Source organism: Ranitomeya imitator, chromosome 4, assembly GCF_032444005.1.
Source record: "Ranitomeya imitator isolate aRanImi1 chromosome 4, aRanImi1.pri, whole genome shotgun sequence".
NCBI classification, from domain to species: Eukaryota; Metazoa; Chordata; class Amphibia; order Anura; family Dendrobatidae; genus Ranitomeya; species Ranitomeya imitator.
In genome coordinates, this window is record NC_091285.1 from 406,815,146 (window position 1) to 406,842,248 (window position 27,103).

General features: G+C 42.0%; 1 protein-coding gene across 1 annotated transcript in view; it reads left to right on the forward strand.

Moving 5' to 3' along the window:
• Positions 1–27,103, forward strand: part of EXOC4 (exocyst complex component 4) — a 684,877-nt gene that overhangs the window by 378,936 nt on the left and 278,838 nt on the right. The window contains exon 11 of the mRNA XM_069765360.1: positions 16,855–17,074. Within this exon, the coding sequence (XP_069621461.1) occupies positions 16,855–17,074 (220 nt within the window). The remainder of the gene's footprint in view (positions 1–16,854; positions 17,075–27,103) is intronic.

Sequence of the window (27,103 nt, forward strand, 5' to 3'; positions counted from 1 at the left end):
TAGATTGCAGATATGAAGGTATAGGGAGGTGGTTCAAACTTACAAATACACTTTATTATTTTTCTTACTATAAAAAAGAGTGGTCAAACACCCAGGGCAAAGTTTTAGTATGCTGCAGTACTGTATAACTTTACCTGTTGGCATCCCTCAGAGATAAGGACATCCACACGCAGACACCATTAATGTGAGTGCTAAGAAATTCCTGTTTTAAGTTTTATTTTACATAAGCATCAGATGTTGAGTGACAGCCACTTATAGCCTCCATTTACATGCTTGTAATAAATGTCACCCTACTATTCGTAGACCCTAAATAGCCTTGAAATCTGAATGTGATGTATTCTTACTTTCCATAGCAATGCAGACTTGTTTTGTTGAGAGCAATAAAAAAAAACTCACACATTTACGATAAGTCTTCTTTATTTGAGATTATTTCTGCCGTTGCCTCTTCAGTCATAAGCAATGGCCTGTTTTATAAGCAAACGGTATATTGCAAAACTAATTACAGGTCATCTTTAATATGCCATGTTGACCTTGAACAATTAATCATGATGTAGTTGTGTTTATTGTTTCATTGAGAGACAAATGACTTATTCATGTGCATCATACACTATGCAGTGGCATTAATCTACTATATAATTGTCTATGGGTCACTTCCGTCTGTCCTTCTGTCTGTCACGGTTATTCATTCGCTGATTGGTCTCGGCAGCTGCCTGTCATGGCTGCCGCGACCAATTAGCGACGGCCACAGTCCGGAAGAAAATGGCCGCTCCTTACTCCCCGGAGTCAGTGCCTGTCGCCCGCATACTCCCATCCGGTCACCGCTAACACAAGGTTAATGCCGGCGGTAACGGACCGCGTTATGCCGCGAGTAACGCACTCCGTTACCACCCGTAATTAACCCGGTGTGTCCCCAACTTTTTACTATTGACGCTGCCTATGCGGCATCAATAGTAAAAAATATAATGTTAAAAATAATAAAAAAATTAAAAAAACCTGCTATACTCACCCTTCTGTTTTTATCTATTTTCATATTTAATAAAGTTTGTTCACGTTTGTAAAATATTGGCAGTTTTGACTCACTTTTCTCCTGTATTATTAGACATGTTTTGAGTCATTTTACCCCTTGTTAATATGCTACTTAGCATATATATGCTACTACATGCATGGTAACATTACAGAAGTAATATGTCTTTGGGACTATTTTTCATATACTCACCCTCTGTGGCAGCTCGCGCCGGCTGACCATCTTCCGTTGCAGGTTCCGATGGCAGAAGGACCTGCCATGACGTCACGGTCATGTGAACGCAACGTCATCACAGGCCCTGCGCGAGAAGGACCTGCCATGACGTCACGGTCATGTGACCATGACATTATCACAGGCCCTGCGCTACAAAGACCTGCCATGACGTCACGATCATGTGACCGCGACATCATCACAGGTCCTGCGCTCATAACAACCCTGGGACTGGAAGCTGCCGTGGGCTACAAGGGCTCCCTCGGAAAGGTGAGTATATGTTTTTTGTTTTTTTTTTTTAACCTGTGACAAACCTGGCTGGGCTATATACTACGTAGCTGGGCAATATACTACGTGACTGGCCAATATAATACGTAGCTGGGCTATATACTACGTGGCTCTGTGCTCTATACTACTTTGCTGCGAAATATACTACGTGACTGGGCAATATACTACGTCGCTGTGCAATATACTATGTGGCTCTGTGCTGTATACTACTTCGCTGGGAAATCTACTACATCACTGGGCAATATACTACGTAGCTACACTAAGTCACTGGGCAATATACTAGGTCACTGGGCAATAATACGTGGCTGGGCAATATACTACGTGACTGGCCAATATAATACATAGCTGGGCTACATACTACATGGCTCTGTGCTGTATACTACTTTGCTGCGAAATATATTACGTCACTGGGCAATATACTACGTGACTGGGCAATATACTACGTCGCTGTGCAATATACTACGTGGCTCTGTGCTGTATACTACGTCACTGGGCAATATACTATGTCACTGGGCAATATACTACGTGGATGGACAATATACTACGTGGATGGGCAATATACTACGTGGGCTGTGCAATATACTACGTGGACATGTATATTCTAGAATACCCGATGCGTTAGAATCGGGCCACCATCTAGTAATAATAATAATAATGATCGTTTATTAATCTTACAATTCTTTCATAAGTTATACTATAGCTAAACTTGCCCCGTCCCTCATTTGGCATACAATTCCCTTCTGGCAGTTATTACCATTTCTTATAAATGTACACAGGTTTGCTAGCAAGTAAACAATAAGTTGGAAATAGGTAGCTGATCTGTGAAAGGGAAGGAAATCAGCTCCATATACAGTACAGACCAAAAGTTTGGACACACCTTCTCATTTAAAGATTTTTCTGTATTTACATGACTATGAAAATTGTACGTTGATACTGAAGGCATCAAAACTATGAATTAACACATGTGGAATTATATACTTAATAAAAAAGTGTGAAACAACTGAAATTATGTCTTATATTCTAGGTTCTTCAAAGTAGCCACCTTTTGCTTTGATAACTGCTTTGCACACTCTTGGCATTCTCTTGATGAGCTTCAAGAGGTAGTCACCGGGAATGGTCTTCCAACAATCTTGAAGGAGTTCCCAGAGATGCTTAGCACTTGTTGGCCCTTTTGCCTTCACTCTGCGGTCCAGCTCACCCCAAACCATCTCGATTGGGTTCAGGTCTGGTGACTGTGGAGGTCAGGTCATCTGGCGTAGCACCCCATCACTCTCCTTCTTGGTCAAATAGCCCTTACAAAGCCTGGAGGTGTGTTTGGGGTCATTGTCCTGTTGAAAAATAAATGATGGTCCAACTAAACGCAAACCGGATGGAATAGCATGCAGATGCTGTGGTAGCCATGCTGGTTCAGTATGCCTTCCATTTTGAATAAATCCCCAACAGTGTCACCAGAAAAGCACCCCCACACCATCACACCACCTCCTCCATGCTCCACGGTGGGAACCAGGCATGTAGAGTCCATCCGTTCACCTGTTCTGCGTCGCACAAAGACACGGTGGTTGGAACCAAAGATCTCAAATTTGGACTCATCAGACCAAAGCACAGATTTCCACTGGTCTAATGTCCATTCCTTGTGTTCTTTAGCCCAAACAAGTCTCTTCTGCTTGTTGCCTGTCCTTAGCAGTTGTTTCCTAGCAGCTATTTTACCATGAAGGCACAAAGTCTCCTCTTAACAGTTGTTGTAGAGATGTGTCTGCTGCTAGAACTCTGTGTGGCATTGACCTGGTCTCTAATCTGAGCTGTTGTTATCCTGCGATTTCTGAAGCTGGTGACTCGGATAAACTTATCCTCAGAAGCAGAGGTGACTCTTGGTATTCCTTTCCTGGGGCGGTCCTCATATGAGCCAGTTTCTTTGTAGCGCTTGATGGTTTTTGCCACTGCACTTGGGGACACTTTCAAAGTTTTCCCAATTTTTCGGACTGACTGACCTTCATTTCTTAAAGTAATGATGGCCACTCGTTTTTCTTTACTTAGCTGCTTTTTTCTTGCCATAATACAAATTCTAACAGTCTATTCAGTAGGACTATCAGCTGTGTATCCACCAGACTTCTGCACAACACAACTGATAGTCCCAACCCCAGGCAAGAAATCCCACTTATTAAACCTGACAGGGCACACTCGTGAAGTGAAAACCATTCCCAGGTGACTACCTCTTGAAGCTCATCAAGAGAATATCAAGAGTGTGCAAAGCAGTCATCAAAGCAAAAGGTGGCTACTTTGAAGAACCTAGAATATAAGACATATTTTCAGTTGTTTCACACTTTTTTGTTAAGTATATAGTTCCACATGTGTTAATTCATAGTTTTGATGCCTTCAGTGCGAATGTACAATTTTCATAGTCAAGAAAATACAGAAAAATCTTTAAATGAGAAGGTGTGTCCAAACTTTTGGTCTGTACTGTAAACTGAATACATTAACTTTAATTAGTGCTTTAAGGTTGTTAGGCTTTCACACACTGTTACCCTAAGTGTGCTATTGATAAATGAAGGGTCAGTCTTCCCGGAGACTGCTCTGATAGATTATTAGTACAGACTGCTTACACTGAGGGAACAGAGCAAAAGTGCTCTGGGGTATGACCAGCTACATATCTCTGGATGCAGTGTGGATTTCAGGGTACATGAAGAACATCAACTTTCCAATGTAGTTCTACAATTTATCACCCATTATTAATTTTTACCTCTAATTATTAATACAAAACTGTAAACCCTCCAATATATGTGCCTGTATTATTGCTATAACTACAAACCCACCTAAGGTGTATTTTGACTTTAGAAGGTGGCAGATAAAAAGGATATATTATGGTTTGTTGTGTAATATTTTCTGGGACTTTGATATTGATGGCCTACAATGCTTAATAGTGGTACTGGGAATTAAACATATTCTTGTCTAATATTATTATTTATTTATATGGCACCATTAATTCCATGGTGCTGTACATGAGAAGGGGTTACATCAAAATACAAATATCACTTACAGTAAACAAACTAACAATGACAGACTGGTACAGAGGGAAGAGGACCCTGCCCTTGCGGGCTTACATTCTACGGGATTATGGGGAAGGAGACAGTAGGTTGGGGGTTGCAGTAGCTCCGATGGTGTTGAGATGGCCATGTGGTCATTACAGCTTGTAAGCTTTCTTCAAGAGGTGGGTTTTCAGGTTTCTTTTGAAGGATCCAAATGTGGTGGATAACTGGATGTGTTGGGGCACAGAATTCCAGAGGATGGGGGATATTCCAGAGCAGTCATGGTGGCGATTGGGTGAGGAGCGAATAAGCATGGAGGAGAGAAGGAGATCTTGGGAGAACTGGAGATTACATGAGGGAAGATATTGAGAAATTAGTTTGGAAGTATACGGGGGAGAAAGGTTATGGATGGCTTTGTAGGTCAGTGTTGGTAGTTTAAACTGGATACGCTTGGAAATTGGGAGCCAGTGAAGGGATTTGCGAAGAGAGGAAGCAGGAGTGTAGCGAGAATAGAGATTAATTAGTTGGGCAGCAGAGTTAAGGATGTACTGGAGGGGTGTGAGATTGTTAGAATTGATGTTGCAGTATTCGAGGCGGGAGATGATGAGGGCATGCACAAGCATTTTGGTAGAGTGAGGGTTGAGGAAAGGACGGATTCTGGAAATATTTTTGAGCTGGAGGAGACAGGAGGTGGCGAGAGCTTGGATGTGTGGTTTGAAGGATATGGCAGAGTCAAGGGTTACTCCGAGGCAGCGGATTTTGGGGACAGGGGAAAGTGTGATTTAATTTATTTTGATAGATTTGTCCACATTGAGCATGAGGAAGCGAGAGGAGAAGTAGGATATGGCTGATAGACACTCTGGGATTCTGGAGAGCAGAGAGGTGACATCTGGGCCAGAGAGGTAGAGCTGAGTGTCATCAGCATATAGATGGTACTGGAATCTTATGAGTTGTCCCAGGCCGATTGTATAGATTGAGGAGAATAATGGTCCTAGGACAGAGCCGTGAGGGACACCAACAGAGAAGGGGCGAGATGAAGAGATATTATGGGAGTAGGAAACGCTAAATGTGCGGTTGCGAAGGTATGAGGAGATCCAAGATATAGGGCAAGGTCTTTGACACCAAAGGAACAGAGGATCTGTAGTAGGAGGCAGTGGTCAACTGTGTCGAAGGCTGAGGACAGGTCTAGAAGGAGGAGTATAGAGAATTGTCTGTTAGCTTTGGCTGTAAGTAAATCATTAGTAATTTTGGTTAGGGCAGTCTCTGTGGAATGGTTAAAGAGATTGTGTGCTACTTGGACAACCCTTTCTTAAGCCCTGTGTTTGTCCCTAGTAAAATAATAACACTTATACTCCCTTCCGGTACCAATGCCGTTCCAGCGATGTCAGCACTGGCTCATGCGATACCTGCTGCCAATCAGCATTGGCTTCTCTCTCCCCTCCTTTAGACAAATTAAGACATCTGGAGAAAATGAGAGGGCAGCCCCCTCTCTTTCTTCTTCCAGGTGTGCATAATTATTCTACTATTTATAGAATGACACACTCTCATTTGTAGATTATATCTAGATTTATGGGGCAATTCATGTGGAAAGTTGAACCTGCACTTTAATGTACAACACAAGCTACTACAAACATTTATTTCCATAAATCTTTTATTTTGACTAATTTATGCCCACAATCTTGTTCATTTCACTGAATATAATTTTTAAATTTACCACCATAAAGGTATTGGTGTTGACAATAATATATTTTCTAAGATTTAAAGAGTAACAGTCGTTTTAATTTTTATTTCATAAATCAATAGTTCACATAAGATATTACAAACTTGCCCTTTTTTTATCAATGAAATCTGTTTCTTTCTCTGCCATGACTGATCACTCCTTCTCAAAATTTTAAATTTACGGGTATAATCTGTATTCAGTGAAGACATATTTTTCCATTACTGAGATTGGAGATGGCAGTTGCAACTGCTTAGTTTCTGTGTAGATACAAGGAGGAGGTAGGAGCTCTGCTACTAACTCCTCCCTTTTCCTTTCTCCCTTCTTCATAGAATTATCAGTAGCAACTGCCACCTCCTATATAGAGGGGAGAGAGGAAAAGGGAGGAGTTAACAGCAGAGTTCCTCTCTCCTCTTTGCATCTACATAGGAAATGGCAGTTACTACTAATAAGATTCTATTTCAGTAATGGGAAAATTTATCAAATAATACCTGTAAATTGAGAATTTTGACAATGAAAGATTGGTCCAGATTGCGAAAGAAGCAGATTTCTCCAATTAGATATATTACAAAGTTTCTTACATTGATTTATGAAATAAAAATGAAAATTATATTTACTCTATAAAAAAAAACAAAAAAAAAACCTGAAAATACTTGAGCAAATACTATTACATTTATTTTTAAATTTAACCTTGTATTGTATTGTTACTTTTCCCGTGCAATTACGTCTATTTGTCTTTGTTTATATCTTTCTTTTTTTTTTTTTTTTCATCCTTATTTTTTATTTTAATTTTCTTTGCTGTACCAGGAGGTGGCACACTTTGATTTCATTGATAAGCATTCCCTGTGTAGAAGTTAATTACACAATCGGATGGTAATAATAAAGCCTGACATGTGTCTGTGAGTTTTAATAGAATGCCGGCACATACAAAGTAGGAAGTAATTGGATTGACAGACACAAAGCCAGTTATTATACCGTTATTATCTGATTGAAATAAGCCGCAGAAGCGCAGGCAACTGTAGCATAACTAATCTGATAATAATGAAGTCCACGCTCCCAGAAGCGTTTGTTGCTTACATGGGAATTGAAGGTAACTAAGTAATTCTTGGCCCACCCAAATTTCGTGATCTACCAGTGCTCTGCATGGACATGAAGACCGCAAAGTGGAGAGCTAAATTTCCGGTGAAAATAGTGTACATCTAAAGTATTTCTACTAACCTGAAAAGGGAAGATTAATTGTAGCAAAAAATAAACAATCTTATTGATATATAGAATGCAACAAAAACGGTTTTAAAGTACATGCTATCAAATTGATACTAGAAGTCAGTAATTCTGTTCCTGCTTCTGGAAAGAGCGATTTGTGCCTTCTACGTGCTCCAATTATGTGTTCTAGTTGCAGACTTGAATGGGTTTGATCCTAAGGCTATTTCTCCCCCTCGCTCTTTATTAGCCGCATTATTAGTATCCATACATGTGTCCGTGAGATCTTTAAACATTACTAGATGTCTCGGGTTATAGTTGGTTAACACCATATTTTTGCCATAAAACAAAGATTATTTTTTTAATTTAATGCTGTGTTCACATCATGCCTGATCTTTGTGTCTTGACCGGTTTCCTTGTCCTATACAACCAATGTGAAGTTCAGACATACATCACTGTTTAGCCATTCTATCTGGAAATTCTCAAGTAGCGGCTTACAATAATAAATGTCACTGCATTTTAAAATCCCCTACTATTCCAACTAAATGGCCAGCAATTCTCTTTACGTTGACATGACATAATCCACACATGACAGTGGGATCCAATCACTGGCTACGTAACACTCACATTTTTTTTCCTCTTTTTTTCTTTCTCTTGCGCTATTATAATCTGTTCTGTATTGCTACATTAAAACCTGTAAAAAATAAAGCAATTTTTGTTAGTCTGTTATGACATTTCGGGAGCGGATTCTAGAGCGTTTTGTCACAGACTTTATTCTCTCTGTGGTGTTTCGAAACCTTCTCTGTTTAATGCAGGGAAAGACCATAGGGAGATATAACTTGTAAATGGGATAATAAAGGCAGCTGCTGAGAACCAGAGCGCTGAGGAAGCAAGACAAGAAGCTGTGTGTCTGCTGTGGACTTCTGCATTCTTGCACAAGCTGCGGGGATTTCACTTGAGGAAAGCCATTAACAGCCACAACCCAGCATGCGCCAACAAGCATCAAACGTATAATTCATCAAATACTCCGAAAACCACCTCCCAGCTATCTCACAACCACCTAGAAATGTATACAATAATCATATGTCACCTGCTACATTGCTGGTGATGATTTTACAAACATAATGGATAATTTAAAGAAAACAAAATAACTCAAAGCCTCCATTAGTTCCATATAGAACCCTGGGAACTGCGCCATGAAAGATTTATAACTATTATATATGCCAGTTTTTCTTCTCTTTTGTCATGACAGGTAGCACTTATATGTGGCTTTATGTGGTTTTTTACCTACTTGTTTGAAGTTGAGCCTGTCAAGACCTTTAGGCTCTGTCTAGTGATGACTGAACGTGCTCAGACAAGGTGTTATCTGCGCATGCTCGTGTGCTCCACGTGCTTGAAAAATATGTTCAAGTCTCTGCGGCTGCATGTCCTACTGCTGTTCGACAGCCGCAACACATGCAGAGATTTCCTGTTTGTTAGGCAATCCCCGCATGTGTTGTGGCAGGTGAACAGTCGCGAGACATGCAGCCGCGTGGATTCAAAGATTGACTTCGGCGTGCTCGAGTATTATCAGTTAGCACCCGCTCATCACTAGCTCTGTCCGCTTGTTGAGTACTTGGTGAGTTTTTGATACTATAGAATTTCTGCATCTTTTGTGCACCAATTAGGTTACTTGCGTTTTTTTTCATTAAATTTTTGAATGCGTTTTTTACATGCATTTTTAGCTCGTTTTTGAGGCTTCAGTTTTTGTCTTTTGTTGGTGTGTCGTGCTTTAAATAAAGCTTATTTGTTTTGGATAAATCTTGCTCTTTGGCTTTAGCAAAGATTTATTGATACCGTCATGTGCGGATTACATGCGTTTTTAGAGTGTTTACACAGAGTAAACACTTGAAAACACGCGTGTTTTTTGCCTGCAGATTTTCTCCATCCAATGCAAGTCTATGGGAACAACTGCACATAAAACTCAGCGTACCCGCAAGAGAAATTGACAAGTTGCAGATTTTAAACGCGAACCACAGTTTCGTTTTTGCCAATTTAAAAAAAAAAAGCTTTTTGAAATGTCTGTAAATCCCATCCACTTTGCAGAAATTGTAAGACGTGGTTATGATGCAGCGAAAATGTGCAGCGTCAAAAACTCAACATGGGTACAGATGAGCGGACCTGTGGAAGTTCTGGAATTCGAACCAAACATTAGTCCAAAGTTCGGTTCGGGTACAAGAACTTTACCCTAACTTGAACATGAGCCCGAACTCCATTGAAATCTATTGAGACCTGAACTTTGGAACCTGAAAATGTTCTCTCTGTAGAACTCCGGACATTAAAATAGACTTCCAGGAGAAGTCAGTGTTCAAACTTCAGCACCAGACAATAAATGTTTGGCACGAATCCTGAACTTTAAAGTTGTGGTTCACTCATCTCTAGTCGTGAGAACACAGCCTTAGGCAGGGCCGGCTCCAGGTTTTTGAGGGCCCCGGGCGAAAGAGTCTCAGTGGGCCCCCCCTTTAACACATACCCCGATTCATGATCGCATATAAACACAGCCATGTAGTATATAACACTGCCCACGTAGTATATAGCAGCCCACGTAGCATATAGCAGCTCACATAGCATATAGCAGCCCATGTAGTATATAGCACAGCCCACGTAGTATATAGCAGCGCAGCCCACGTAGTATATAGCAGTGCAGCCCACGTAGTATATAGCAGCGCAGCCCATGTAGTATATAGCAGCGCAGCCCACGTAGTATATAGCAGCGCCACTCACTCAGGCACTGGTAGGACTAGGAGCTCCTCCTGAATCTGCCTCATAACTTCAGCAGCACGGCAGCCAGCCAGGGGCAGAGAGCAGAGCAGAGAATGTGCTCTCTCCGCCCACAAACAATGTCACACTGGCTGCCTTCTCTTAACCCCTATGTGTGCCTGCATGGCTGCACTCACTGAGTGAGAAGATGCTTGTGTCAGAGCTGGCACATAGGGGTTAAGAGAACGCAGCCATCAGTGACTTTGTGGGCGGAGAGAGCACATTATCTCCTGCTCTGCTCTCCCAGCTGTATCTATGACAGCGTGAGTGGGCCCCCCTCTCTCCCCAGGGCCCCGGCATTTGCCCGGTGCGCCGGGTGCTGACGCCGGCCCTGGCCTTAGGTTAGGGTCACTACTCTAATTATATTGCTGGGTATGGTTGCAAAAGACAACTAAAAACATGCCTTACTGGTCGCAAATAGATTTTTCATATCTGAGGAAATCCACTTTGATTCTTTACGTTAATGAGGCTGCACATGCACCAGTAGTGGAGAGATCCCTCCACCAGCATGGGCTTATTTGATGTATGTTGAGTGCCTCTAGAAAGAGGTAAATCATGCCAGGGGGAAATAATGTCGAGGAGTGATGTACTTGCCAGTCACCTCCTTGGTGCATGTGAAGGCTCAATTACAGAGATTCAAAGTTAGTTTTCTAAACCATGGAATATCTATTTGTGACAAGGAGGTTTGTTTGAACCTGATTTTTACTACCAAGTGATCTTATTAGTTTGATGATCAAAAGAGTTGTTTAGATTTAACCCCTTAACAACCTCCGATACGCCTTTTAACGGCGGCAGTTAAGGGTACTTAAACCACAGCGCTGCTTTTTAACAGCGATTTGGAATAAGTATATAGCTCCCCCAGAGTTGGAATTTCTCCGGGGTCTCGGCTACCAGTTGTAGCTGAGACCCCAGAGAGCATGATTCAGGTCGATTTTTTTTTTTAACAACTCCAATGTTGCTTATACCGTTATTAATGGTATAACGGCAACTGCAAAAAAAAATAAAGTCCATTTTTCCATTTAAATTGGGGGGTCCCCTGATTCCCCCTCCTCCCCCCCCCCCCCCGGTACCTCCGGAGTCCCTTCATCCCCTGTGATGGCCCCCTGGGTCGACTTTCGTGAGAAAATGGCAGGCGCAGTGCGCCTGCGGAGATCTGCCGGCCAGCAACAATAGTAAATTTTTTCCTATTGGTTCATTTTGATCACTGTGATGGACCCTATCACAGTAGTAAAATATAGTAAATAAAAACCCCTTTTATCACCCCCGTAGTTAGGTAAAAATAATGAAATAAAAATTATATTTATTTCCATTTTTCCATTAGGGTTAGAGTTGGGCTAAAGTGAGTTGGGCTAAAGTGAGTTGGGCTAAAGTGAGTTGGGCTAAAGTGAGTTGGGCTAAAGTGAGTTGGGCTAAAGTGAGTTGGGCTAAAGTGAGTTGGGCTAAAGTGAGTTGGGCTAAAGTGAGTTGGGCTAAAGTGAGTTGGGCTAAAGTGAGTTGGGCTAAAGTGAGTTGGGCTAAAGTGAGTTGGGCTAAAGTGAGTTGGGCTAAAGTGAGTTGGGCTAAAGTGAGTCGGGCTAAAGTGAGTCGGGCTAAAGTGAGTCGGGCTAAAGTGAGTTGGGCTAAAGTGAGTTAGGCTAAAGTTAGGGTTAGGGGTGTATTGGGGTTAGGGTTAGAGTTATTATTGGGGGGTTCCACTGTTTAGATACATCAGGGGGTCTCCAAACGCGGCATGACACCACGCTGATTCCAGACAATTTTGCATTCAAAAAGTCAAACGGTGCTTCCTCCCTTCGGAGCCCTGCCATGCACCCAAACAGTGGCTTTCCCTCACATATGGGAATATCAGAGTACTCAAAAGAAATTGCACAACAAATTTTGTGGTCCATTTTCTCTCGATACCCTTGTGAAAATTAAAAAAACTTGGTTCCAAAGTAAACATTTTTGTGAAAAAAAAGTAAAATGTTCATTTTTTCCTTCCACATTGCTTTAGTTCTCGTGGAGCACCTGAAGGGTTAATAAACTTCTTGAATGTGGTTTGGCGTACCTTGAGGGGTGCAGTTTTTAGAATATATTTTCTGTTATATTGACCCCTCAAACTCACTTCAAATGTGAGGTGATCCCTAAGAAAAATGGTTTTGTAAATTTTGATGGAAAAATGAGAAATCGCTGGTCAACTTTTAACCCTTATAACTTCCTAACAAAAAAAAATTGTTTCCAAAATTGTGCTGATGTAAAGTAGACATTTGGGAATTGTTATTTACCGTATTAAGTATTTTGTGTATCATATCTCTCTGATTTAGGGGCATACAAATTCAAAATTGGAAAATTTTCATCATATTTCTGTTGTTTTCATAAATAAAGTCATAACGAATAAATCTTACCACTAACATGAAGTACAATATGTCACGAAAAAACAATCTTCGAATCAGTGGGATTCGTTAAAGAGTTGCAGAGTTAGAACCACATAAAGTGACAGTGGTCAGAATTGTAGAAATTGGCTTGGTCATTAAAAGTGCTGAGCGAATATACTCGTTACTCGAGATTTCACGAGCACGCTCGGGTGACCTCCGAGTATTTTTTAGTGCTCGGAGATTTAGTTTTCATCGCCTCAGCTGAATGATTTACCTCTGATATCCAGCATAGGTACATGTGGGGGGTTGCCTGGTTGCTAGGGAATCCCCACATATACTTATGCTGGCTAACAGATGTAAATCATCCAGCTGCGGCGAAGAAAACAAAATCTCCAAGCACTTACAAATACTCGGAGGACACCCGAGCATGCTCGGGAAAGCTCGAGTAACGAGTATATTCGCTCATCACTAGTCATTAAGTACCAAATTGGCTCTGTCAATAAGGGGTTAAAAAAGGCAATATGTATTAAAATAAAAACATATTACCTATTCAACCCCCAATCCAGCAGTAATGACATCATGTTATTTTTTTCCATGACCACCATAGCCCCTAGTTTCGAGGTTATGTGATGGGCATAACAACATTACTGCTGAGGCCAGTGATTGACTGCAGTGGTTGTCAAAAGATGTCAGTGATGTTGTCACTGCCGATAGACTGGGAACACCAGAGCAGTGGTGCTTGGTTAGGCTACGTTCAGACTAGCGTTGTGCGCCGCTGCGTCGGCGACGCAACGCACAACGCACGCAAAAACGCTGCGTTTTGCGACGCGTGCGTCGTTTTTTGCCGAAAATCGGACGCAAGAAAAATGCAACTTGTTGCGTTTTCTTGGTCCGACGCTTGCGGCAAAAAAGACCCATTTGTCGCAAAACGCAACAAACAAAAACGCATGCGTCCCCCATGTTAAACATAGGGGCGCATGACGCGTGCGTCGCCGCTGCGTCACCCGACGCTAACCCGACGCACACTAGCACAACGCTAGTCTGAACGTAGCCTTAGCGGAGCATTTAATAGGTGACTATTTTATCATTTTAACCCATTATGTGCCTTAGCATATTATTTAAACTCCCTTTACTCAATGTGCAGAGCAGTTTTGGAGGATGGCACTACACTTCGCATACTTCTGAGTCAAGTTTGTCTGTTACTTTTTTTATGCCACAGCATCTTCAGCTACATGGGAAACAAAAGCCGCCAGAATCCCTTTCTATATTCCTGGTCATGATATGTCATGTGGCTATTATAAGAAGCTAAACAATCCGCATTATCAAATCCTTCATCTCCCCCCAAAATGTACAGTATATCTTCTACATGGCCGACCTAACTCTCCGGATTAGTATGGAAGTTTAATGTTTAAATGTGTTAAAATGATATTAAGTTTCTGAAAAAGGACACCGCCATTTACATATCTTATATTTCTGAAAGGCATATTCAAGCCACAGCTGCCGGGATCCGTTTCTGGGGACACCAGGTACAGGTGCATTTATACATATGCAGTGCTCCAGGGACATAAACACATCTATCACTGTTACAGGAAGACTGGAAATGATTAGGAGTTGGGTTTGATGTATTTTCAGTGATTAGCTTTAGTTATTCCTAAATTATACTCCATATGAAATGCTGGATATACCGTTTAAATTTCACCTCAAGCAGAATAGTATATACTACATGCACCAAACCTATGTATTACTGCAAGGGCTTACTGTATATTGTCGTTGGCTGCTGGGCACAAATGAAGTGGCCAATTTATGCGCTAAGAATCTTCATTTTAACCTATTTTCCAGAGCAGTAATGCAATTCCAATTTCATATATTTTATGTTTGCAAGCTATAACAACTTTAATGTATTTATATATGGAGGTGGATATTCTTAGTATGCACCTGTTCACACCTGATTTCTGTTTGGAAGTGACAGTCAGTCTTTGATATATACCGTATTTTTCGGACTATAAGACGCACCGGACCATAAGGCGCACCCCAAATTTGGGGTGAAAATTGCAGAAAAAAAAATTTTTGTATAAGATGGGGGTCCGTCTTATTGTCCGAATTTACAGTATCTTACCTGAGGGCTGGCGGTAGCAGAGCAGGGTCACAGGAGGCAAGGTGTCGGCAGAGGTGGGGTGATGCTGGGATGAGGAGGTGCTGGGATGAGGAGGTGCTGGGATGAGGAGGTGCTGGGATCAGGAGGTGCTGGGATGAGAAGGTGCTGGGATGAGGAGGTGCTGGGATGAGGAGGTGCTGGGATGAGGAGGTGCTGGGATGAGGAGGTGCTGGGATGAGGAGGTGCTGAAATGAGGAGGTGCTGGGATGAGGAGGTGCTGGGGATGAGGAGGTGCTGGGATCAGGAGGTGCTGGAATGAGAAGGTGCTGGGATGAGGAGGTGCTGGGATGAGGAGGTGCTGGGATCAGGAGGTGCTGGGATCAGGAGGTGCTGAAATGAGGAGGTGCTGGGATCAGGAGGTGCAGTGAGAGGTATGGCGTGAGAGGGGTCCCAGGCTTACCGTGGTGGCAGAGGTGCGGTGGCAGAGGTGCAGCGGCAAAGGAGGTGCAGTAAGCGGGGTCCCTTTCCCCGCTATGGTAATGCAGCAGCCCGGTAAGCAGCAGAGCCGGGTGAATCCTTTTGTTATCGGTGGGGGCGGCCATCTTCCTGAGGCCGCGCGTGTGCTGATGAAGCGCTCTGCTTCCCGGGGCTTCAGGAAAATGGCCGCGGGAGGCCGCGCGTGCGCAGATGGATATCGCGGCAGCCATTTTCCTGAAGCCCCGGGAAGCAGAGCGCTCCATCTGCGCACGCGCGGCCTCAGGAAAATGACCGCCACCACCGATAACAACAGGATTCACCCGGCTCTGCTGCTTACCGGGCTGCTGCATCACCTCACCGGAGAAAGGGACCCCGCTTACTGCGCCTCCTCTGCCGCCACACCTCTGCCGCCGCACCTCTGCCGCTGCACCTCTGCCACCGCACCTCTGCCGCCACGGTAAGCCTGCATTTCGACTATTAGACGCACCCTCCATTTTCCCCCCTTTTTTGGGGGGGAAAAAGTGCGTCTTGTAGTCCGAAAAATACGGTATTTACAGGAACTTCTGTGTCATACTGTTGCTGCAACAATTGCAATAACGGGCGATCAAAAGATTGTATCTACCCCAAAATGGTATCAATATAAACATCAGCTCGGTGTGCAAAAAAATAAGCCCTTGCCCAGCAACAGATCCCAAAAAATGAAGACGCAACGGGTCTTGGGAAATGGCTCCATTATTTATTTTTTTGTTTGCAAACTTTAGATTTTTTTTTCACCACTTTTATGAAAAAAAAGTCCCTAGACACGTGTGGTATTTGTGAACTCATAATGAACTAGAGAATCATAATGGCAGGTTAGTTTTAGCATTTAGTGAACATGGCAATTTCACTGCACTTTGAATTTTTTTCCCTTTTTTCCAGTACACGATGTGGTAAAACCAATGGTGTTGTTAAAACATACAACTCATCCCCCAAAAAACAAGCCCTCACATGGCCATATTGACTGAAAAATTAAAAAAAGTTATGACTCCGTTAAGAAGGGAAGAAAAAAATGCAAAAACGGAAAACCCCAAGTTTGTGAAGAGGTTAAGCTCCTGGTGCACAATGTTTGTGCTGATTTTAGGCGCCAGAGCAGGTCGGGATCTCTGGGGCAGCAGAGCATTGGTGATTGTTATGCACGATGCGCCCCAGCACATAGCGACCTCACTATAATGTTACATGGTCTGCCACCGCTTGGCTGAATCGCGGTGCTTTCTACACACTTCCACTAGGAATGGAAGAAATTTGCACACTAACTTGCTGCAACAATGGCATCCAATTGCAATAGGTACATTCACTTTCAGGTCTTTAGAATAACCCGTTCCTTCACAAATGTTGTAGAGGCAGACTGCATGACTATGTGCTTGATTTTATACTACTGTGGCAAAGGGAATAAAAAACTTGAGTGTAAAGGTTAAAATAGTTAAAAGGTCTTCCGTTTGTCCATATAGTGTGTATAAATATTATAAAAACCACGGTAGGCTTTTCTATATTCTGTTGAGCCATTTCCATCAGTTCACTTTTGTTAATAAGACTTCTGTATTAAGAAAAATAAATATTAGGAAAGATCACTTAATGTATATGCAATATATTTGTTCTAATGATCCATTTTCCCTTTTGCTTTCTCTTTTCAGGTTTATTCAGGAGATTGAGCATGCCATTGGATTTGGACCAACAAAGCAATGTCCCTTGCGAGAGTTTCTTACTATGTACATCAAAAACATCTTCTTAAATCAAGTGCTGGCAGAGATCAACAAAGAAATCGAAGGAGTCACCAAGGTGTCAGATCCTTTGAAGCTTTTGGCTAGCGCTGACATTATGAAAATTTTGGGTGTTCAACGGCCACTGTTACAGGTATGTGTAAAGGTGAATCATTGGATGCCAAAGTTATTAGTCAACTAGTCCGTTCCTGTAGCACCTTTGTTAAGCCTAGTCTAGTTGGCCTTTTTTCTGTGAGCCGGTGTGTCCTACTGCTTCGTGGCTAAGATGTTGATGCTTGCAAGAATTTTCCACTGTATAACAGCACATGCAGTCCTCAGAAAGCATAAAAATTGACTGAGCAGTCAGAAGGGTGGAGTCACTTGTTGAAAGTTACTAAGCCATTAAAAGGGTTTTCCCAATAACAAAGTTCATTTTAATCAATAGATCATGGTATGATCAGACCATGTCCCTGTACGGTCAGACATTACACAGTATATAGCAGGGGCACATTTATAAGATCTCAGCACAGGAACATTTTTTTTAACACATCCAATTGCGGAAATTATTATTATTCAAAAATCTATTGATTAAAATCAACTTTGAAATTAATTTTGTTTGTGGGAAAACTCCTTTAAGCATAATTTGCACTTCTGGTTACATTCTCTATGTCTATGATGTATCTTTAGGCATGAATTCTTCTACTGATCCCTTTCCGATATCGGGCGTAATAACACGCCGATGTCGGACACCCCCTGTTTGCGCCGGAGCCCACACCTTTCTAGGCACATGTCAGCTGATATATACAGCTGACAGGTGCCCGCAACAGCAGCAGGTGGAATCGCGATCCACCCGCAGCAGTTAACTAGTTAAAGGGAGTCTGTCACCCCCAAAATCGTGTATGAGCTGTGGCCACCGGCATCAGGGGCTTATCTACAGCATTCTGTAATGCTGTAGATAAGCCCCCGATGTAACCTGAAAGATGAGAAATAAAGGCTATATTATACTCACCCAGGGGCAGCCCCGCTGTGGTCCGGGTCCGATGGGTGTCGCGGTCCGGTCCGGCGCCTCCTATGTTCATACGATGACGGCCTCTTCTTATCTTCTTGCCAAGGCTTCGGCGCAGGCGTACTTTTTCTGCCCTGTTGAGGGCAGAGCAAAGTACTGCAGTGCGCAGGCAAGAACCGCAGCAAGAAGACAAGAAGAGGACGTCATCATATGAAGATAGGAGGCGCTGGACCGGACCGCGATGCCCATCGAACCCAGACCACAGCGAGACCGCCCCTGGGTGAGTATAATATAGCCTTTATTTCTCATCTTTCAGGTTACATCGGGGGCTTATCTACAGCATTACAGAATGCTGTAGATAAGCCCCTGATGCCTGTGGTCGCAGCTCATACACGATTAAAAATTTTTTATTTTTGAATATTTTTAAAGTTCAAATCGCCCCCCTTTTGTCCCATTCAAAATAAAGCAATATAAAAATCAAACATGCACAAATTTGGTATCCCCGTGTTCAGAATCGCCCAGTCTATCAATTTAAAAAAAAATAACCTGATCATTAAACGACGTAACGAAAAAAAAGTCAAAATGCCAGAATTGCGATTTTTGGTTGCCACAACAGTGCATTAAAATGCAATAACAGGCGATCAAAAGATCGTATCTGCACCAAAATGGTATTATTAAAAACGTCAGCTCAGCACGAAAAAAATAAGCCCTCACCCAACCCGAGATCATGAAAAATAGAGACACTATGGGTATCATAATATGACGCAATTTTATTATTTTTTTACAAACTTCAGAATTTTTTTTCACCACTTAAATAAAAAAGAACCTAGATATGTTTGGTGTCTATGAACTCGTGGAGAATCATAATGGCAGGTTAGTTTTACCATTCAGTAAAAATGGTAAAAAAAAAAAAAAAACTGTGGAATTTCACTTTTTTTTTGCAATTTCACAGCATTTGGATTTTTTTTTTAAATCCTTTTTCCACTACACAATATGTTAAAACCAATGGTCTCGTCCCGTACAAAACAAGCCCTCACACGGCCATATTGACGGAAAAATAAAAAAAGTTATGGCTCTGGTAAGAAGGGGAGCAAAACATGAAAATGCAAAAACAAAAATACCTCAGGTCGCTATAGGGTTAACAAGGGTTTGTAAATAAAACTAAATAGAAAAGATGTCTATAAACTTTGGCCAGGTAAGTTCCATGTAATAGATGTCCCCTATATGCAGTAAGTAACCCCCCATAATACACTCTGCTCAGGGAATCGCTTGTTCTAAGTACACTGGCACATAGATATGGGTGAATAGATTGCTTTCATTCTTGTGGATTGGGTCTGCTTCTTCGCTGCATATTAACCATATTGGTTTGCTGCCTCCTTCACTGAATTGGTTACTATTTTACGGTATTTCTCTATTACATTCATTCGGATGAATAAGAATGTGATGTCATAATTGTGGTCACCAAATGATATTCTATAAATTTTGATGTTTCTTTTTATTTCACACATTAAATTGCGGAATTAATTTTTTTAATACATTTCCTCTCAACTGAAGTTCAAACTAGTTCTCTGGAAAGTTAAGATTGTGTCCATTCCCCTCTCCGTCACCCCATGAAATGAGCAGCCTTCACTGACAGCTTACACAATGGAGCATCCACTGTAGAACATTTCCCTGGCAGTAACCCGTGTTCCCCTCTGATCGACAGACTATACCCACGTTTCTTCCTAGGTTGACGCATCGATTTACTTGTCTTGGTATAAACCCGCGTGAGTTCTCATTTCTGCACATTCAAGCACTAATGTTGGAGCAGATTGTCAGCTGCAGGAGGGATCAATAGTTCCCCTCTGAAAAGTTTGGGCTGTAAAAGATACTTGTTTTTAACCTTTGCTCCACTGATCTACTCATAATATAAAAAATGTATTATATATTTTCTCATTTACACAAAGCAGCTTACATAATTTATGAGAAAAAGCTTTAAAATGTCTCCGGCGCTTACTGTGAACGCACACGGAGGGCCTCTTGCTCAATTTCATCAGTGACATAGATCTTTAACGTGTTTTTATACAGTTGCTCTTTTTTTGTACTCAGTGACATGTAATGTAGCAATTACATTGCTCATGAGCTCGCTTACAAGCTAAAATGTTAAGAAATTTTACAGTAACAGCTAAATGAAAGCAATTTCTAAAATCTCATTCACACAGTATGTTTTTATTTTCTTTGCATTCTTAAGCTCTGTTCTCGCGCAGCTTTTTTGCTACTTTCAAAACTCCAGTTTTGCTGAATGCTTGCATCTTTTCTTGGTACGTTTTTGCTGCATATTTTTGCTGAAGATTGCATTTGTGATTTGTCTACAGTACATGTTTAGTAAAGTTAGTTTTTTTCACCAAATACGTGGCAAAAACTGTGCTACGTTTTTGTAGCATTTTACCACTTTCTCGTTGCTTTCTATGGGTTACTAACACTGACAGAATTGACACGCTGAAGATATCGAAAATGCTACAGTGCTCAAATTCAGTCAAGAAAACAATAAGCGTGTGCAGGAGATTTTAGATATCTCATAACTTTTGCTGGTACTGTACAAAACAGCTTATTTTCTGCGGTCAAAAATGCAGCATGTCCATTCTTTTAGCGTTTTTTTTTTATGCAGTTTTTCTCATTGGGTTCATAATGGCTTAGTACCAAAGATGCATCAAAAATTGCACCAAAACGCATAGCACAGCCTGTGATTTTCTAGCCATAGCCTAGGTTTTTCATGCAGAACAAATTGGTGCTCGTGAGTATCATATTTGTTTGCTATTTTGTCATTTTGGTACCATTATTATTCGTTGTATTTACTTATTAGAGAGGTGGAACCCGCAGTATATATGGTTCAGGCTAGACTGGGGTAGGAAGAGAAAGAGATGCCCTGTCCTTCACATTTAGACTATATTCACACTGAGGTTTTTTTAGATGGTCAAAAACCATGAGATTTTCAAGCAGAAACTGGTTGATGCTCTCAAAAATACCTACACCCACACACATGGATTCAAATGTCTCAACTCAACAGCCATCACTTCGTATGATACCACCACACAATATCATTGCCCCACAACTCCCGCACACAGTATGGAGGTCCCCCAGTATAATGCTCTCACTTCTCCCACTCAGGATTATGGACCCTCAGTGTGATGCTCCCACAGCCCCCACTCAGTATGATGCCATCACTCGATATGATACCCCATACCCCCTTAGCATGATGGCCCATGAGTGTAATGCTTCCACAGCCCCTGCTAAGTATTATCACCCCCTCATTATGATACCCTACTGCCCTCACACCACACAGTATTTCCCCCCAGCATGCTACACACATTATGATTGACCCTCAGTATGATAGTACGATACTTCTACAGCCCCTTATTCAGTATAATGGCCCCACAGCCCACCCCACACTCGGTTTGATGGCCCCAAATCCCAACCCCCCACTCAGTTTGATGCCCCAAAGCATGTCTCCAACTCAGCATAATTGTCCCCAATTCCAAACCCTCCATTCAGTTTGATGACCTCCAATGCGAGACACTCACTCAGTATGATGGCCTCCCCTTATACCAGCCCCCACTTAGAATGATGTCACCATAACCCATGTCCCACTCAGTATAATGTCCCCTAATGCCAGCCCACCACTCAGTATCATGCTTCAAATTTCAGCCTCCAACTCACTATAATGACCATGCCCACCATTCAATGTGATGTCCCCCACAGCCAACCCACACACATTATGATGACCTTTGGCTCCCTATTCAATATACCATTGAATTAAACCATCCTTGTCCTGAGGATGCGGATACCGCTGAAATTGTGATAACTAAGGGGGGGGCAGAGGCAACTGCCAAGCGGTGCAGGTCCTCCTGGCTTACAGGCCACATAGTGGCTGTGCAGTCTGCTGCTATGGTTGGTATGTCCTTGATCATGACTGGCTTGTCTGTTCAGCTGCTTCCAGCTTTCTAGAAGCGTAGTCAGGACACTGGTGAGAGATTCCTAACTCCTTCTGTTCCTCCTGAAAAAGTGTCCCTTGCACTAGAGTTTTTATATATACTCCTTGAGAATGTTGTGTTGATGCAAAGGCATCGCTGGTTGCTGTTAGACTGCTATAGCAACAGCGGTCCTAATGAAGTTCCCGAAGTCTGCTAAATTTGTAGACCCGTTAGATACTGGCAGAGAGTTCACATACCACCATGCTATTGTGACCAGTAAATATATGAACACCGCTGTGGAGCAGATGAAGCAACAAAGTCCAAAGCGAATGGGCTGGAGTCCTCTATAAATTCATATATTTCTTTTGCTAGGAAAACCAACTCTGCTGGATAACATGTGATGCTGACAGTCATGCTGTGTGGTAAAGCTGTGGGTGGATGATAAAGCTTGGCTACGGTAGAGAGAGTGGGCAATGCTGGAGAGGGCAACCGAGCGTGTATGTTTGCAGTGGCTGCAGTAGTTATTGAAGACCTGGCATTAAAACTGGTGATGGTCTCCTTAGTTCTCAGAAAGAATAAACTGTTGTGAAACAAAGACCTTTTAATTTCCATCCTAATCCTCCACCTGACCACACTAATGCTGCTGTTCTAGGGGTCTCATCCAGGACAGTAAGTTATTACATCCCATCCACATAGTAATCGGAGACCAATTGTCTGCCGTCATATGACTGATCAACAAGATGTTATCACATTTGGTGGTTTGACATCATGTTCATAACTCACCTAACTTTGCAGCCAATCAATCCTTTGCCTCTGCCAATTTTTTTTTTAAAAATACAGATAAAACCATTTAATGTTTAAACCTAGTTTAAAGCAGCAATACAACTTTGTAACTGTCAGCTCAGTTGCTTGGATCAAGTGTTCTGGTGTAGACAAGACTATTAACGAGAGAAAGTCAAGTATATTTTTTTTATCTATTTAAATTTACCTCCTCAACATGTTACTCCCACAAGTTTGATCTTCACAATTGTTGCATGCAAACTCCTCTTTAGGGTATTTGGCCTAAGTTCAGTGACATTTCATTATATTAACAAATATGAGTTTTGGAATTTTATTGCTGTTTTATCCCTGTATGATGTCTCTATTTGCTCCAAACTATATACTCCTAGCTGTCAAAATAATTTACCATTAGGTCTCATTAATCACAGAATCTAGTCTTTTAGTCTTTTAACAGAACTACGATGATCACAGATAAGATATAAATGGAGGTCTGTGAGACTAGGTGTAACTGTGTACAGTAAGTGGGTAACCAGCAAAATGTTATAGGGCTTCCACTACAGATTATGCATAAGCCACTCCACTTAGCAGGTTCCAGACCAACCCTTGCATTTACCGTTTATCCCCTATACAAGGATCTGGGCTTACAACAGGGCCCCCATGGATTGCATCTACGGAGATGCTGCAGTCTGGTGGAACAAACTCAGAGAATGGTTCACTAGCTGGGACAGAACCAGAGAGGGTAGATACAGGATGGAATAGATAGTCTGACAAGGTCAGGTGATAGGTAAGGTCACATTCAAGAACAAATTGGTCAAGCAAATGGAGAATTAAGTCAGTCCACGGTCAGCAACAGAAATCTATCAAGTAAAATCAGAACAGAGCTACAGGAGAATCAAGCAGGGTTAGTATCTCTGATGGAAGAGCTGTGAAAGCAAATAGCACTAAGCACCCGCAGTATCTGTCCAGCCACACTAGTATCTCTGGCTGGACAGATACTGTGGTGCTTAGTGCTATTTTCCATGACCGCTCTTCCATCACCTGCGCTGTACACAGAGTGAATACAGTAGCACTTGGTGATGGACGTAGTTGCTGGAGAAGGTCCTGGTGGAGATGTGACTATAGGGCAGAGAGATGCCATCCATAAAGTCTGTATCTGTTAAGGAACATGGCACCCAGTGTTGGGATAAGTTGGGAGGATAGATTCAAGAGCTAGGAGATTGACTGCAGATAAAGTAGGCCAGGGGTCTCAAACTGCATTCCTCAAGGGCCACAAACAGGTCATGTTTTCAGGATTTCCTTGTACTGCACAGGTGATAATTTAATCACCTACACACATAATGATTCCAGCACCTTGTGCAATGCTAAGGAAATCGTGAAAACACGCATGGTTTGCGGCCTTCGAGAAATGCAGTGTGACACCCCTGAAAAATGGCTGAAAAATGACTACAATGGATGTAGAGTCTCAGGTTACATTGAATTGGTAAAGGATTCTCTGAGCCTTTATTTATCTAAAAAGCCTAAATAGTTTGAACTAATTAATTGTAAGGTTAACAATTATGTGTCTCTGCTCCAAAACTGCTGCATACACATGTGTCTATTATCTGTGGCAACATTAGTTAGTAAATATGTTGTCTCGTCTTAGAACTTCTGTAACCAAAACTTGCTGCAACCACTACAAAATGAAGAAATTAACTAGCCTAGAATTTTTAATTTAAAAACAACATAATTAGAAAATCTGATTTACAAATTAAATGACTTGGGTTTTTTTAGCGAGCAGCTATGCTCTGGGGGACTTTATTGAAGAATTATGCTATAGCAGTTTCAGATGAGCAGCGTTTATATATGGTAGGAGTTTGTAGTCTACAGCGTAAGAAATAAATAGTTTTTCTATGTTTCGAGCAAAACAGATCTAGCAAATTACAAGGCACCAAATGTTCCTGTCCATATTAAGCAGATTTAACTAAAGTAATTACATTACAGTATATGACCCATATTAATGACATTATCAAGGTCCAGCTAGCACAAGATTGTATTTTTGTTTTCTAAACGCTCCTTATGGTGTCAATGGGCCGTTTATATGGAAATGTCAACTCATTGACCTGCTGCCAGTCATCGTTCTGGGACCTGAGTTACATTTGATCTTTCTTTGTAATAAGCTCTCTAGTGCTAGAGATCCAGCTGTCATTCTTCTGCCGCGCGGAGGGAGAGAGCATAGAATGTGTCGCTCGCATCTTCCATCTTCATTCGCCCTCATCTCAGAGATGCAGCTGAGAGAAAGTACTGTCTCCTTTAAATGAAGCCTGACATCGCAACTGACCAGAGTTGATGAAACTGCAAAGAAAAAAGGCAATCTAAGAGCAGGGAAATTTGATTTATTTCACACCTGCATCCGGAGCAATATTTGTAAGAAGAAAATGAAGCTTCGTCTTGAACAATGTGTTGACCTAAGATGAGAAAATTGATTTGAGGAATGTTTGTAACTGTTTTCGCAGAAGAGAAGGCTGCAAATCACTCCGTATTATTTTGGCCAATAAGTCTTGTAACACGCAGATTTTCAACCCATGCATCATAAACGTGATGCGGCAACCCCTGCGTACTGACACGTTCGCAAGCCGCACTTAGGATTTAGTTTCTAATAGTTTATCATAGGCAAATCCCAAAATGATAATTTATTGCAAAGGTCCATCGTTAGATTGTAAACCTAATGTTATAAACGGGTCGCTGCTCACAATATGACTTTGTATTTTACACTTCATTGGAGCAAAGGATGTTTCAGTGATCCATGTCACCGTTTATTGGGAGTAATGTAAGACCTCAGTCTCTCAGGCTTGATTACCAGTTGGGCTGAGAATGTAGTGGAGTTAGAAAAAAAACAAAAAACAAAAAAACAAAAAACAGATGTAGTTGTTGCTGGATGTGAATCTGTGGTCTGGTTCTTTAGCAAAGATGTGTTTTGTGCAGCCTTGGTTATTACCATTGACACAATGTAAAGAGAACCTGGTAGGGTCAATAATGTTATCAACCTGGAGATATAGGGTTAATCTACAAGTTAATAGTTTTATGAAGGAGCATGGTGGCAGTACTGAAAGTGCAGCACTCTGAGAAAATCTCCAGGGAGCCGCTGTCTTTCAGTCATGCAGGCGTGCCCTGAGCAATAACAGTCACCGCTCACCGCACCAAGAGCGGTGGCGGCTGTAAGCATGCCCCGACACTGACAGCTGGCTCTGGAGTGCAAAGCTGGCAGGAGAAATAAAGTTCATTTTCTCGCGGGTGCCGCCCTTTCAGCACAGTGTCCAGGCCCCTACATAATGCTGTTAACCTGCAAATTAACTCCCTATATCCGCAGACCTGACAGGTTCCCTTTAAAACTCTTTCGTCCTGTGTGCTGAACTGGGGTAGATGTACAAGGGTTGAATACTGCTGCGTCAGACATGAGCATGTTGTCCACTTGGGAGCTCATATTAGAGATCTATTGGAGCAAATTGCAACACTGGCAATCTTTACATGAGCATGCTACTCACTGAGCAAACAATTAGTGGGTAATATGTAGAGAAGTGGGTTAGGTTGAGCAGGCAAGAAGCTTTGTAAATATAGTAATGGGGACTGGAACGGGGGTCTGGGAAAAAGGAATGCTACTTTGCTTTTTCTGTACTTTCCAGTAAAATTCCCAAAATGGGAGATGAGGAAAGGTTGTTGATCTCAGAAATGGAAACTATAGTGAATGATCCTCTAAATATTTTTTTAAGAATTAAGTTGCAAGCTAAAGGGAAGGATTTTGAAAGTAAAATTTTCTGCAATATGGTCTATGCCTTGTGCATCACAGGGGAAACTGTGGGAACTTAGGGACCTAAATGCACAGCGTAGAGGGGTTGTCCACTACTTGGACAACCACATCTCAATCGGTATTTCCCCCTTATAAAATAATAACACGTATAGTCACTTCTAGTGTGAGGCTCGTTCCAGCGGCGTTTGCTCTGGATTGCGTGACAATGGTTGCAGTGCTTGCGTGACATTGGCTGCAGTGCTCGCATGATATTGGCTGCAGTGTTTGTGTGACATTGGCTGCAGTGTTTGCGTGACATTGGCTGCATTGCTCACCTGACATTGGCTGCAGTGCTCGCTTGCCATTGGCTGCAGTGCTCGCGTGACAATGGCTGCAGTGCTCACTTGAGATTGGCTGTAGTGCTAACGTGACATTGGCTGCAGTGTTCATGTGACCTTGGCTGCAGTGTTCACGTGACATTGGCTGCAGTGTTCACGTGACATTGGCTGCAGTTCTCGCGTGACAATGGCTGCAGTGCTCGCTTGACATTGGCTGCAGTGCTCACGTGACATAACAATCAGTGTCTCTTCACGTTTTTGGACAAATTAGACATCTGGATGACGTGAGAGCTGCGACTGCTCTGTCACTTCATTCGTATGTCTGATTTGTCCAAAGGTAGAGAGA